At 37.3% G+C, this 13,313-nt stretch overlaps 1 protein-coding gene across 4 annotated transcripts in view; it reads right to left on the reverse strand.

Annotated features, from left to right (window-relative positions):
* The window catches only part of larp4ab (La ribonucleoprotein 4Ab), a 120,357-nt gene that overhangs the window by 25,798 nt on the left and 81,246 nt on the right, over nt 1-13,313 (reverse strand). For all 4 annotated transcript variants that reach the window (XM_039746729.1, XM_039746732.1, XM_039746730.1 and 1 more), the window contains exons 4-8: nt 10,267-10,354; nt 9,721-9,857; nt 1,050-1,153; nt 632-742; nt 444-497 (exon numbers count right to left, since the gene is read on the reverse strand). In XM_039746729.1, the coding sequence (XP_039602663.1) occupies nt 444-497; nt 632-742; nt 1,050-1,153; nt 9,721-9,857; nt 10,267-10,354 (494 nt within the window). The remainder of the gene's footprint in view (nt 1-443; nt 498-631; nt 743-1,049; nt 1,154-9,720; nt 9,858-10,266; nt 10,355-13,313) is intronic.

Below are 13,313 nucleotides of genomic sequence, written 5' to 3' on the forward strand. Positions count from 1 at the left end.
TTTACATAACATAAGCCCAACTATTAGTATAGTACTAAATTGTTTGTTTTTGTTACTGTACGGTAAAACACTTTGAACTGGACCAATGTCCCATCTCATTATCCCCTCAGATCTCATAATCTTACTGGTCATAAGGACAGGAGCAGTACAGCTATGAGGCAGAAAAGAATGGAAAGTAGCAGCATGTAGAAAGAGGTGGCAGAATGTGGTGATAAAGAGAGAGAATACAAGTTAGAAAAATTTTTTAAAAAGGACAGCAGAGAAAGATAGCGCCATAGTTGTGGCTCCTGGTGCCCTTCAATGCGCGGTACTGATCATCACTGGGGGAAGATGCACAAGATCATGACTGAATGGCACAAATGGTTGTGCACATATCAGATGCCAGCACCATGTTAAAAAGCAAGGTACACTGCAAATAACACAAGCCTTCAGATTTCACTCACCATGATTGGCTTTCCCTGAAATGTTTTCACTTCTTCTCTTAAATACTTGTATGCCTGAAACAAAACAAACACATTTTTTTCTAGTCTTAACAGGACACATACCAAGAAATGTGACATTCATCACAAAGTGAGAAAACTCAAGACTACCCACATGACAGCTATGGTATTCTTAGTAGTAATGGTATTACCTGCTGTGCATCCGTATCAGACTGGAATGTTATGTACCAGTTGTTGTTGTGAGCAAACTCCACACTGATCACTTTGGGGCAGTTTTCATTTTTGAACAAGGCCTCAACTTCCTACATGACAAGAGGATAAAAGCAACCATTTTCAGTCATGACAAAAATTATCTTGAGGCACAACACACACCTCTGTAATCTTGCAAACTAAACTTATGGTTAAATAAGTTATGCTGTTGGTTGAAGGAGGCAATTACTGTAAAGCAGCAAGAACAAAAATTGTGTTTTAACCAATTCAAAGCATGCTCATTATAAGTAAATAAGCAAACATCATTGAACATCCAAACTAAAAGTAAAAAGAACACAATGCCACTGGATTAGGCCAACAAGTTAAAAAAATAAAAAATAATAATAATAAAATAATTACCTCAACAGGGGTGGTCTCGGGCACTTCACGTAAGATAATGATGCAGCGTTTATGGTTGGGTCGCACTTTCTCCCCTTTTTCATCAACCTGTACCATAGGTGAAGCTGTAACAGTAAATAAGCAATACAGTTAAATTTTTCAAAATATTCTGCATGTTTCATGGAGAAAATGCAGTTATGTGCACTTCCTGTTTAATTCTTAATTAAAGGAATCCTGGTCAAGAAGGCAGTAGTAAAATAGATTTTCTATGATTAAATGACATATCAGTTCCAAAAAGCTTAAGTGTAAGATCGGGCGATGTCTAAAATTTTCAGCTTGCTAAACTGTCCTTTCTACATTAAGGTACAGTACTTTCATATCATGTTACAGTATACGGCCATTAAGAATTGGGACACCCCTGTTGGCAATTTGGAAATGACAAGAATTTTAGAAAAGCAAAGTTGGCTTATTTAGTTAAAATAGTGATACCCCACATCTGGAAATAACATGGTCCACTGGTGATGTTTACTCCACCCAAGAATTACATTTTTCTCTGGGTTAATTACATTTTTTTTTTGTAGCGATGGCCATGACAAAATGTTCATTTTATGTTTTCATAGAGAACAGAAATTTAAAAAAAAAAAATTGATAGAATGGGCATTTATAGTGACCAAAACCTACCAGAGGAAAAAAAATCCACTAGAAAAGCAGGGCATAAACATGAAATGCAATTTATATAGGACAGAACTTTTGTTGTGAAGATCCATCTTTCCTACATCATTAATTGGTCCAGAATACTGTCTTCAATTCATTAAGTTCTGCAGTGAGCTGGCGCCCTGCCCGGGGTTTGTTTCCTGCCTTGCACCCTGTGTTGGCTGGGATTGGCTCCAGCAGACCCCCGTGACCCTGTAGTCAGGATATAGCGGGTTGGTGATGGATGGATGAATTCAGTAAGTTTAAATCCTGTTCAAATTGTGGTTCCCGTTTATGTAATGCCGATTTTTCCAGAAGCACTTATTTACCAATATTTTAACTAGAAATGTATTTGCTTTGCATACTAGGTAAATGGAGAAGTTGATTATGCAATATGAGTAACATGAGATTTTTTCCATGGACGTTGCTATCCTTTGCTGTGATCCAGTGATCTGATAGTTCAGCATTTACTAAGTGGTATAATCTATTATTGCCTTAAGAACTGTTGTGGTGATATGTGCATACACTTGGTGAGGAGCACAAAGTGGTTTGTACTATTCAATTGTGTTGTATTTCTGAGGTAGCTGTGACAGACTGATCTGGCTCTGTGCAGAGGATTACCGTAGATCCCGTTATATAAACCGAGAATTTCATCCTAGATTTTTGGCTTGGAGTTTGGGGGTCGGTTTATACAACGAGTATCGTTTCAGATTCAAGATTTCCAGCGCAATGCCGGTTTTGCCGATGAATACGCAAGTAAATAATGACGAAACCACAGAGCCATCTTTCAGATGAAGAAGTAACTTTGCATGGCGGTACTTTAAATTAAATAAAGAGTTTATCCAAAAAAGTGTTTTAGTTGTTGATTTTATGAATAAAATTTATAATTATCGGGAAGTTTAAAAAAAAAAAATGTTTGCTTTGATTTACGATCAACATCTTGCGTTACGACCCGGTCACGTGTATCCGCTTGCGCGATTGTAAACCAACAACCGAGAGCATTAGTAGCATCAGTCGGAGCCCAGATACATGTGTTTGTGGATGTAATTTCGGTCATTGCAGTGATTTACCTATATATATACACACACACAGTAATCCCTCGCTATATCGCGCCTCGACTTTCGCGGTTTCACTATCGCGGATTTTAAATGTAAGCACATCTAAATATATATCACAGATTTTTCGCTGGTTCGCGGATTTCTGCAGACAGTGGGTCTTTTAATTTATGCTACACGCTTCCTCAGTTTGTTTGCCCTGTTGATTTCATACAAGGGACGCTATTGGCGGATGGCTTAGAAGCTACCCAATCAGAGCATGTATTACATATTAACTAAAACTCCTCAATGCTATAAGATATGCATCCCGCGCGGAGCTTGATTGTTTGCTTGTCTCTGCCTCTCTCTCACCCTCTCTGACATTCTCTGCGCCTGATAGAGGGGCTGTTTGCTTAAAAGATACTGACGCTCCTCTAAAAAAATGCCGCTTTATTGCGGTGCTCGGCATATTTAAAAGCACACGTATTGATTTTTTAATTGTTGCTTTAATCTCGCTCTCTCTCTCTGACGTTCTCTGCGCCTGACGGAGGAGATGTGAGCAGAGGGGCTGTTTGCACAGAGGCTGTTTGCTTAGAAGATACTAACGCTCCTCTAAAAAATGCTGCAGCAAACTTAAAAGCACAAGTATTGATTTTTTGATTGTTTGCTTTTCTTTGCCAGCGCTCTCTCTCTCTGAAATTCTCTGCTCCTTTGAAGGGAAGAAGATCTATTTGCATTCTTTTAATTGTGAGAAAAAACTGTCATCTCTGTCTTGTCATGGAGGACAGTTTAAACTTTTGACTAAAGGGTGTTATTTCATGTCTAGAGTGCTCTAATAATGTTAACAGTGTGGGAGAGTTTATAAGGGCTTAAAATATATAAAAATAACTACACAAACATGGTTTCTACTTCGCGGATTTTCGTCTATCGGGGGTTCTGGAAGCAACCCCGCGATCGAGGAGGATTACTGTATGTATGTATGTATGTATGTGTATGTATATATATATATATATATATATATATATATATATATATATATATATATATATATATATATATATATATATATATATAATTCATTAAGATCATGCAAGCAAGACACAATTGCTAAGGAAGGAAGGAAGGAAGAGAAGGTAAAGAAAGCGATCACAATCGAAACGAAGATGGAAATTGTGTGGAAATATGCGAGTGCTGTTCGTGTGACCGATCTTGCTAATATGTACAGCATGTCGAAATCCACCATCTCGACAATTTTATAAAGAAAAGATTTGCATAAGGAGGATCCTTCTAAACAATAACCACTTTCTGTTTCATTCTCCTCCTTCTGCCTTCCTGCAGCCCCAAGATGTCAAATTAAATGGTGAGTACAGTATGAATTTGTTGTTTCTGAAATAGAATGCCTTTTATTGTCACTTTACAAATCTAAAATGAAATTAAAAGCAGCTCCTTCAGTGCAGAAAAAAAGTTCTGTATAGGGCTTGTAAGGTTGTTTTTTTTTTAGCCTTAGCGTAACGCCGGATCTGCGGCCCCGCTTCTGCTTTCTTTCCCTCCTCCGTCTGTGTCGTCTCCTAGACCCGACAACAATCCATGGAGAGCCCGCTGGTCTCGCTATGTAGTCTGGGATGTTGTGCGTGTGATGAAAAACACTCGAAACAGATGTCTGGCTCTGGACACCGATGTCTATAAGGTTCTGACGGATGTTCACCGAACCGATTGTGCACAAACAAGGAAAAAAAAAAAAGTACAAAAACAACAAAAAAGTGCACTGAAAAGGAGAGCCCTGAGCTGCTGAGACCATGCACGCCGCCATGCTCCTAGCTTAATCTAGCCTACTTCTGGTAGGCTAGGCACTTTTTATAACTTTTTGGTTAGCACATTAGAAAAATTACTGACGTTTTGGTAAATTATGCACATTATACAACCCTTTTTTATTATGAAAAGGTTAAGTAAGTGTTGCAGTGGGAGGTTCGGAACACATTATGAGTTAGCCTTCACGAACGAATTAAGTTCGTAAGTCAAGGGTCCACTGTATTGCGTATTTAAGTTAATCAAATTTATAACGAGTCTCCGGAAATCCACCCGCCGATGTACCGTATTTGTGTATATAGTTTCAACACAAAGGTTTCATTTTACCAAACTTCTCCGCAATCACTTCCTGGTTTCCATCAAAAATGCCGGCAGTCTCAAATTCTCGCCGATAAACATGATAAATATACCTGAAGAGACACTTTTAAGGAAATGTAGAAAATTTTGCTTGGAGAAGTGGGTCAGCTTAAATACCAGTCATCGGCAAATACATGTAATTTAGTAGGTAGAGAACGGGGTCGGCTAATATACCGAGTCGGCTTGTACTCCGGGATCTACGGTACTTGTGCTCTGTTTTAAGTATTGTATTTACCCCATTTTTTGACATCCACTGCATACAAAACCTACCTGGAAGAGGGCATCTTTCTACATTGCCTTTCTTAAAATTTCTTCAATTTTTTCCCCACCTGCAAGATTGTTTTGTGGGGAGTTTTGTCTTCTTAGAAGTCAAAACTGGGGTGCTGCCAAAACAGGGCCTTTTAAAAGCCCATTGAGGCACTCCTTGTGTCGCTGTGGGCTATACAACATAAAATTGCTCTTTTTGGTCACCACAGATTGCCATTCTATTATAAACTTAACTCCAATTTACATGAAAACATTAGATAAATTTTTAATCGCCACCACAAAACACATGGAGCAAGAAATAAAATATTTAAAAAAATACTTTTTGGCGGAGTCTTTCTTTAAACATTGCATATGGACAATGTTATTGCTGGGGTGGGGATCACCATGTTAACTGAGCAAGCCAAGACTTTTCTGCAATTTCTGTAATTTTCAGTTTGGCCACAGGGTTGTGCTCATTGACAATGGCCATATTATATAAAAATGTCATGTTTAGTAAAGAAAAGCACACATAGGCCAAATTGGCGGATTAAGAATCCAGAATATCTTTATTGGAAGAAATCAACCATGCCTACTTGGCAACACTTTAGCTTCAAACAAATGAGCCAAGTGAAGTAGCCAAAGTAATCAACTGTATTAAATCTATCTGAATATGCAAGTTCAGACAATACTGATAGGATAAGCTCTAATGGCTTGTATGACCAACTCTAAGTTAATGGGACTTTGGGATATTTTGGGGGAGGTGGGTGTGTTCACTGTAGGGATGGATATCGAAAGCTGGTATTAAACAGGTACTGGTTCCGGACTGGTCGGTACCAAAATATCAATAAGCTCCTGGAAAAACAGGGCTGATCTTCGTATTTTTGTAACGTTAATTCATTCTAACATTAGCTGCGTTTTTAAATTTGACTACAGGCGATCGCGTTTTAGTCTCAAAGCTGCATGTTTACATTTTGTGATCTCCAGTCATCATGACAGATAAGCTAAAGTACACAAAAGTATGGGCTCACTTAGTAAATGTAATGGTAATGCAGATAAATGCATTGTGTGTAAAAAGGTAGTTGCATGTATAAAAAAGGGTAACACTAGCAACCTCTTGAAACACATTACAAAAATGTGAAGCAGTGCAGCGTTTTTGACTATATCAAGACAGCGGCTGCTGAAACGTACTCACACTGCAGCCTCTAAGCTCCAAAGCTGCTGGAATTAGCCAAACTGAAAATGCCACTGTCTAGACATCAGCAAGTCAAGGTAACACTAGTCATCGTCATAAAAGTCAAGTCAGTAGTTATTCACCAAGGACATACAAAGTGAGCAGCAGCTTTACTTTGTGTTCAGACAGCATCAGAAAGTAGCATCTCAGTCAGTGGATAACAGAATTCAGACCCCCACACCATTCTCCATCACTTGATGAGGAAAAACTATGAAGGAAAGAATGCCACGGGGCTGTGGCAAAGTTTATTGTGAAAGATGTACAGCCCTTCACCACAGTGGAGTTGAGTTGGTTTAGGTATGCATAGCACAAATTGCTAACTGCTAGGTAGTTACCTTAAGTTTGAACCAATTCATCCTGACAACAAAGGATACGTTAATTTATAACCATAATAAGTGGAGCCCTTTAAAACACGAGTTACAAGGTGATAATAGTGATTGAATTGAAACAGTTTATTTTATTATGTATGTTATTAAATTGTTATGTAATTATATTTAGAATGCTTTAAACATAAAAGTAAACTCTGGTATCTATGTTCTTATTTTATTGGTTTAGATGGTAACTGATGAGGGCACATGTCAGAGGTGAAGAAAAAGGGAAATATCAGTAAAGCTGTCGACTAGATAACTACATTTCAGCTTTTATTATGAGAAATTTGTTTATATCAATGGTAAACTTCAAACAGAAGTTTACACTTAAAGAGCCGATTCTGGCATGGAGTTAACTATCAAGTAAGAATACGTGGACGTGCCGGTGGTTGGACATACGGTGTCGAGAACGCCAAACCAGTGAGCTACAGGGCACCGTCTGTGGGAGTTTGTTGTCTCTGTTGGATGTTGTTGCAGCTGACCAACTATCACAGCCGACTTGACACTTGCCACGACAGATCCAAGTGTCAACTAGCTTCTATTGGGAACAAGCAATTTCCATATGCTCTGTTACAATTTTCTCTTGTCAGTCCTTATTTTGTTTATGGACCCAGACTAACAGTGGCACACTTGTGGCATTGGCAAGGGTGTAGAAAATGCAGTACCACTGAACATTCTCTCTCATATTCACTAAATAATATGGTTCTGTAGATTTCTTCAGTGTGCCTTCAATATTAGCAAAAACATAAAGCACATAAAACTGCAATCCTACCATGTTTAACCTCACAACAAATCAAGTTGCCAGAATGGCAATTTGCACTTTGCGAGAGAAAGTCATTAGAATTTTTATTTACTACTGAAAAAGCACTCCAAGTTTTTCTAGCGTAAATGCAATGTGTACACAATGCGTTTACAACCTATCTGAAAACAATCAGGATGAAAGCACATGTACACAGGGTATTTACGACGTGTTAATTCACACATAGGGAAGGAATGTTCATCGGCAATTTAAGTAATCAACTGGCAACTGTCTGCTGAAATTGTCCATCACCACAAGACTACTTGAAGCTTTTATATTCTTTGAGGTGCTCACATTAGACATTAAAACGAAATTTCACACAACCATAGTAATTTACAAAATTATTCAGTAATACCTCAACACTCATGACTACATTTAGCAGCCTCTTATTTAACCTTTCCTTGGATACAGTACTTTCAGTTTAATAGGAAACTCATTCTTCTAAAATAAAACAACACACCTCTCCCTTAGGCCCAATTGCAAAACTGTTACTGGAAAAAACGTCAAATTACCATACTTGCAAAAACAGCAGCTAACAAGTTCATGTACCATATTAATGTTGAAGTCTAATCAAGACCCATACATACAATGAAATTACAGGCTAATTTAAAAAAAAAAAATGCCTTTTTCTACCCAAGCACCTAATGTAAAAGCCTGTCATTTTAAAATGTTAATTGCTTCAACCTATCTGCACATATCACCGTACAGAACCAATCTTGCCCATATTGGCCAATTACCTTAAAATGTCTATTAAGTGTCATGATTTGTTATTTTAATTTTTTTTATTCCTCCTTGAAGTGTTTGGGACAATCCACACATCTTTTAAGGGGTTTTGTTACCCACAGAATTCAATTTTGACAGATACGATGTGACTCAACTCCATAAGAAAGTTTTATGTTGTACTGTTGACTCCATTTTGGTTTTCTTGTCTGTGCTGCAAATTCCTGGCAAGGGCGTTGAAGGTTGCCATGTCAATGAATCCCAGAATTCCCTGGGTTTACACTACATATCACCGATATGACTATGTAAAGATTGGCAAGTGCATTACAGTCAACCCTCGTTTTTCGCGGTTAATCCGTTCAAGACTCTGCCGCGATAAATGAATTTCCGCGAAGTAGAAACCATATGTTTGTATGGTTATTTTTATATATTTTAAGCCCTTATAAACTCTCCCACACTGTTAACATTATTAGAGCCCTCTAGACATGAAATAACACCCTTTAGTCAAACGTTTAAACTGTGCTTCATTACAAGACAGAGATGGCAGTTCTTTCTCACAATTAAAAGAATGCAAACATATCTTATCTTCAAAGGAGCACCGTGAAGAGCAGATAATGTCAGAGAGAGCACTCGCTAAGAAAAGCAAACAACCAAAAAATCAATACAAACTTTTAAGTATATAGAAGCACTGCGATAAAGCGGCATTTTGTAGAGGAGCGTCCTATCTTCGAGGCAAACAGCCACTGTGTAAACAGCCCCCTCTGCTCACACCCCCTCCGTCAGGCAGAGAGAGTCAGAGAGAAGCAAACAAAACAAGCGCCACGCGGGAAGCGTATCTTTTAGCATTGAGGAGTTTTAGTTAATATGTAATACATGCTCTGATTGGGTAGCTTCTAAGCCATCCGCCAATAGCGTCCCTTGTATGAAATCAACTGGGCAATCAAACTGAGGAAGCATGTAACCTAAATTAAAACCCACTGTCGCAGAAAGCGAACCAGCGAAAAATCCGTGATATATATTTAGATGTGCTTACATTTAAAATCCGCGATAGAGTGAAGCCGCAAAAGTCGAAGCGCGATATAGCGAGGGATTACTGTACATTGGATTTGAGGTTATATAAAGTGTTATTTTTCTACCAATTAGATCTTTGTTGCTTTTCTGGTTAAACACAATTTTTAAACTTCCGATTTTTTTCTGATGAAAGATCGCATGATTCCCTAAATTGTGATTCTTGACTTGCTTTGGGTTATGTCTATCTACTGTTACTTTAGTACTATACAACAAAATATGATTTCATTTGAATTTGCCCCTACTACATTTATCTGCTATGGCCATATATTTTGTGATAGCATTTACCTGACTATATTCATGCTCAATATCTAATATACAACAAATGAACACAGGCATATTAAATAAAACTGAGAAAAAGAATACTTACAACGTAGGACATCCAGAATGAGTTCCATATCTGTGGTCAATACTTTTATTCCCTCCATGCTGGCAATGGTCCAAATAGGAACAAATTGGTCACTATCCATCTGGGACATGAGATAAAGGTCTTTGGATAGATTTTCTCTTTAAAATAAACAAGGAAGAAAACAAAATGGTATTCAACTACTTTCACTGAAAATAGTTTATAAGTAGTTCATACAAAATGAGTTGCTAGCTTACAAGTTATTAAAATTATCATTGGTGAAGATAAATACTTTAAAAAAAAAATACTGTAAATGAATGATGCACAAGTGATCTTTAAATGAAAAAAATGCTTTGGTATTCTAAACATTAAAAAAAATGTTGAGAGGATTAAAATGAATGACACTTTTTTGAATAGGGCTTTTATTTTAAAGGAACTATATCAGAGGCTGAAGTGCAGAATTTCCATATTTGTACAAGTGGAGCACAAGCAAATTAGAAGGCTTGCTCAGGGATACACAGGAAGTTAAATTAAAAAAAAAGTCTACAAATACATATTTTAAAATTTTACCTTGAGAAGCAAAACTCCAAGTGCTTTTTCAATGACTCTCTTAGGTTTTCCTTGGAAACAGGCTGTTCCACTGTAGAGTCACCTTCTCCTTAATGGGACAAGAGAAAAACATTGTTCTCAAGGGGAAAAAGAAAGTTTTTTAGACTTTACAATAATAATCAACAAATGTGACATGTCACCTTTACAAAGATGCTTGTAGATCCACCACTGACTGCCCTAGTCCATTTGAAAATTTATTTGGTAACCACATACAAAGATCAAAATAATAAGCAAATTTAATAATATCTGGTTTTTCATATAAAGATAAAAAATTGTATCATGTCCCTCTTATGGACTAGTGACAGTAATACAATGGCAACAAAACAAAAAGAAAAATGATAAAGAAGAACAACGTGTATATATACCCCCTAGCATTCAAACGTTTGGAATTGCTCATTCATTTTCCAAGTTTTGGGTATAAACTGATACCTTTTTCTACAATATTTAAATTGATTTCAAATATACTAAAGACATTTCTAATGCTGTGAATGGCTATTACTGCTTAAAATTACTTACTGTTTATTATTCACATAGGACTACTGCACTCAAATTTCAGCAGCCATTCCTCTACTATTCAAATGGTAAACTCCTTTAGCTCATCCATAACTAGTCACGTTTAAATGATAATAGGGTATTGGAGAAACCTGTTATTCTCTTCAATAATGAAAGCAAATTGTCTTTTTTTGGGTTACAAGTTACTGTAGCATTCCTTAAGTTCAGTTCTGGATTCAAAAATGGCTACGGTGAAACGGCTTTGTGAAGTCAGTCTATCCCCAACCACAGAATGAAACTTACTCCAAAGGGGAAGAACCACATGTACAAGAGGATAAGCCAGTTACATGTATGTAACGCTTTTCTATACAGTATACTCAAAGAGCTTTACACAGACTGTGGGGAGTCGCTTCAGCCCCTACCTAAATGATGCAACACCAGCCATTTTCGCATAAGTACACTCATCACCCAATAAGGTATTAGAACATTAGAACACTCTGGACGAGAACAGGCCATTCAGCCCAACAAAGCTCACCAGTCCTATCCACTTATTTCTTCCAAAAAAACATCAAGTCGAGTTTTAAAAGTCCAGAAGTATCTATAGTTCTTTGTGTAAAGAAAAACTTCCTAATGTTTGTGTGAAATTTACCCTTAACAAGTTTCCAACTGTGTCCCCGTATTCTTGATGAACTCATTTTAAAATACAAGTCTTGATCCACTGTACTGATTCCCTTCATAATTTTAAACACTTCAATCATGTCACCTCTTAATCTTCTTTTGCTTAAACTGTAAAGGCTCAGCTCTTTTAATCTTTCCTCATAATTCAACCCCTGTAGCCCTGAAATCAGCCTAGTCGCTCTTCTCTGGAAGTTTTCTATCGCTGCTATGTCCGTTTTGTTGCCTGGAGACCAATTATTAGGTGATGAAGGGATGAAAGAGAAATACAGCAGGCTTACAGGACCTCAGTTGTCTTCTTCATTAAATACGTGCCAAATATACCAGTGTGAAGTGCATCAGAGAAAAGATGAGTTCATAATGCAATTTTCCATACATCTTCAGACCAAGGCAGATATGCACAGGTATGCATCTTTCTGTCTGAAACATTTATGGAAATGGGTAATACTTCTACAGTCATGTTACCAATAATCATAGTCTCATCAGGGAGGACAATGAAATTTACAAAGTAGGTAGGCCTGCCACAGCTTTATACAAAATTCGCCTACAAAAATAAAAGAGTGGATGAAAATTGGGGTAAATAATTAAGAGTAGCAAAAAATGCAGGGGAATGAGTTTTTCAACCTTTGCTTTATGTGTGTTACCTTTGGCTTTCATTTCCTCTATTCAATTCTACAAATGCAGTTTCTATAAAAGGGATATTTAATTTCACTATAATGAAATGGAAAAATATTTACATTTTATTGTAAATTTCTTTATAACACGCTTTAGGTATTCTGGTAACTTTAACGACAGACAAAATATCTAACATGCATTTACTTCATATATTTTTGCACAATGGATGTTAAATATGTTACTAAATGTGGCACCATTTTCACACTTCCTGGTCAAAATAAAAATTCAGTGATGTAATTTGGCAATACTGTATATCTATATATATTATATAATGAGAAACAGAGAGAGAGAGACCAGCTAACAAGTGGAGACTGCTGTAGGACAGACTAACATCCATTTTTGCTATGCCAGAAACAAAAGTCCTGAGTTACACGGATGCTGCCAATCACGTTAGCTAAAGAGTCTCATTTCCCTCGCCACAGAGCCTCTTTGCCTTGTCTGATAAAATGATCAATTACAAGCTAAGTGACATACCAAACTTGGTTCTTCAAGGCACCATTTAAATATCCAACAACTAGCTATAACTTCTGTTCTCCAGAGGAGGGACCACGTAACCGTAGCCTGGGGCATGGTTGTAACATAGGCTGAAGCAATCCCTTTTACTCCAAAGGTTAACCAGTGCAGGACTGGAAGAGTAAAGGATTGTCTGTATTGGAGATGGACGATGGGGCGATAAGTCCATATCTTGCTAAGGAAAGCAAGTGTGCAAAAAAAGGTGTTACACAGTACATAAAAGCCATGCGTTCAGATTGCTGACAGATCACCAGCTGCCCAACCAGGTGTAACTTTACCATTAACCAAGGACACTGAATGTAAAAACAAAACTGTAGTACTGCCACCAACCAAAAGATGCAACCATGGCTAAGAAGAGCAGCTACAGGCAAAAAACAGAATACCATCACTTACATACGACCACAAATATACCTGAGAATGTATTATGGTACTGGTATCATTGTAACTGAAAAGTTTACCTTTGCAAAAGAAAAGTCTTTTGAAGTCTTTCTAAACCCAGTAGGAAAGTTCAGACAAATATCTCACACACAAACTGTCTGCATGTCAGGTAAGCCAGTCCAGACTAGCTATGTGAGTAAATCAATGCCACCTTCATACTATAGGCACTTGGAACTTTGCAACTAGCTATAGAATTTGCCAATTTTCACCACATG

This window comes from Polypterus senegalus, chromosome 3 (genome assembly GCF_016835505.1).
Source record: "Polypterus senegalus isolate Bchr_013 chromosome 3, ASM1683550v1, whole genome shotgun sequence".
Lineage (NCBI taxonomy): Eukaryota > Metazoa > Chordata > Cladistia > Polypteriformes > Polypteridae > Polypterus > Polypterus senegalus.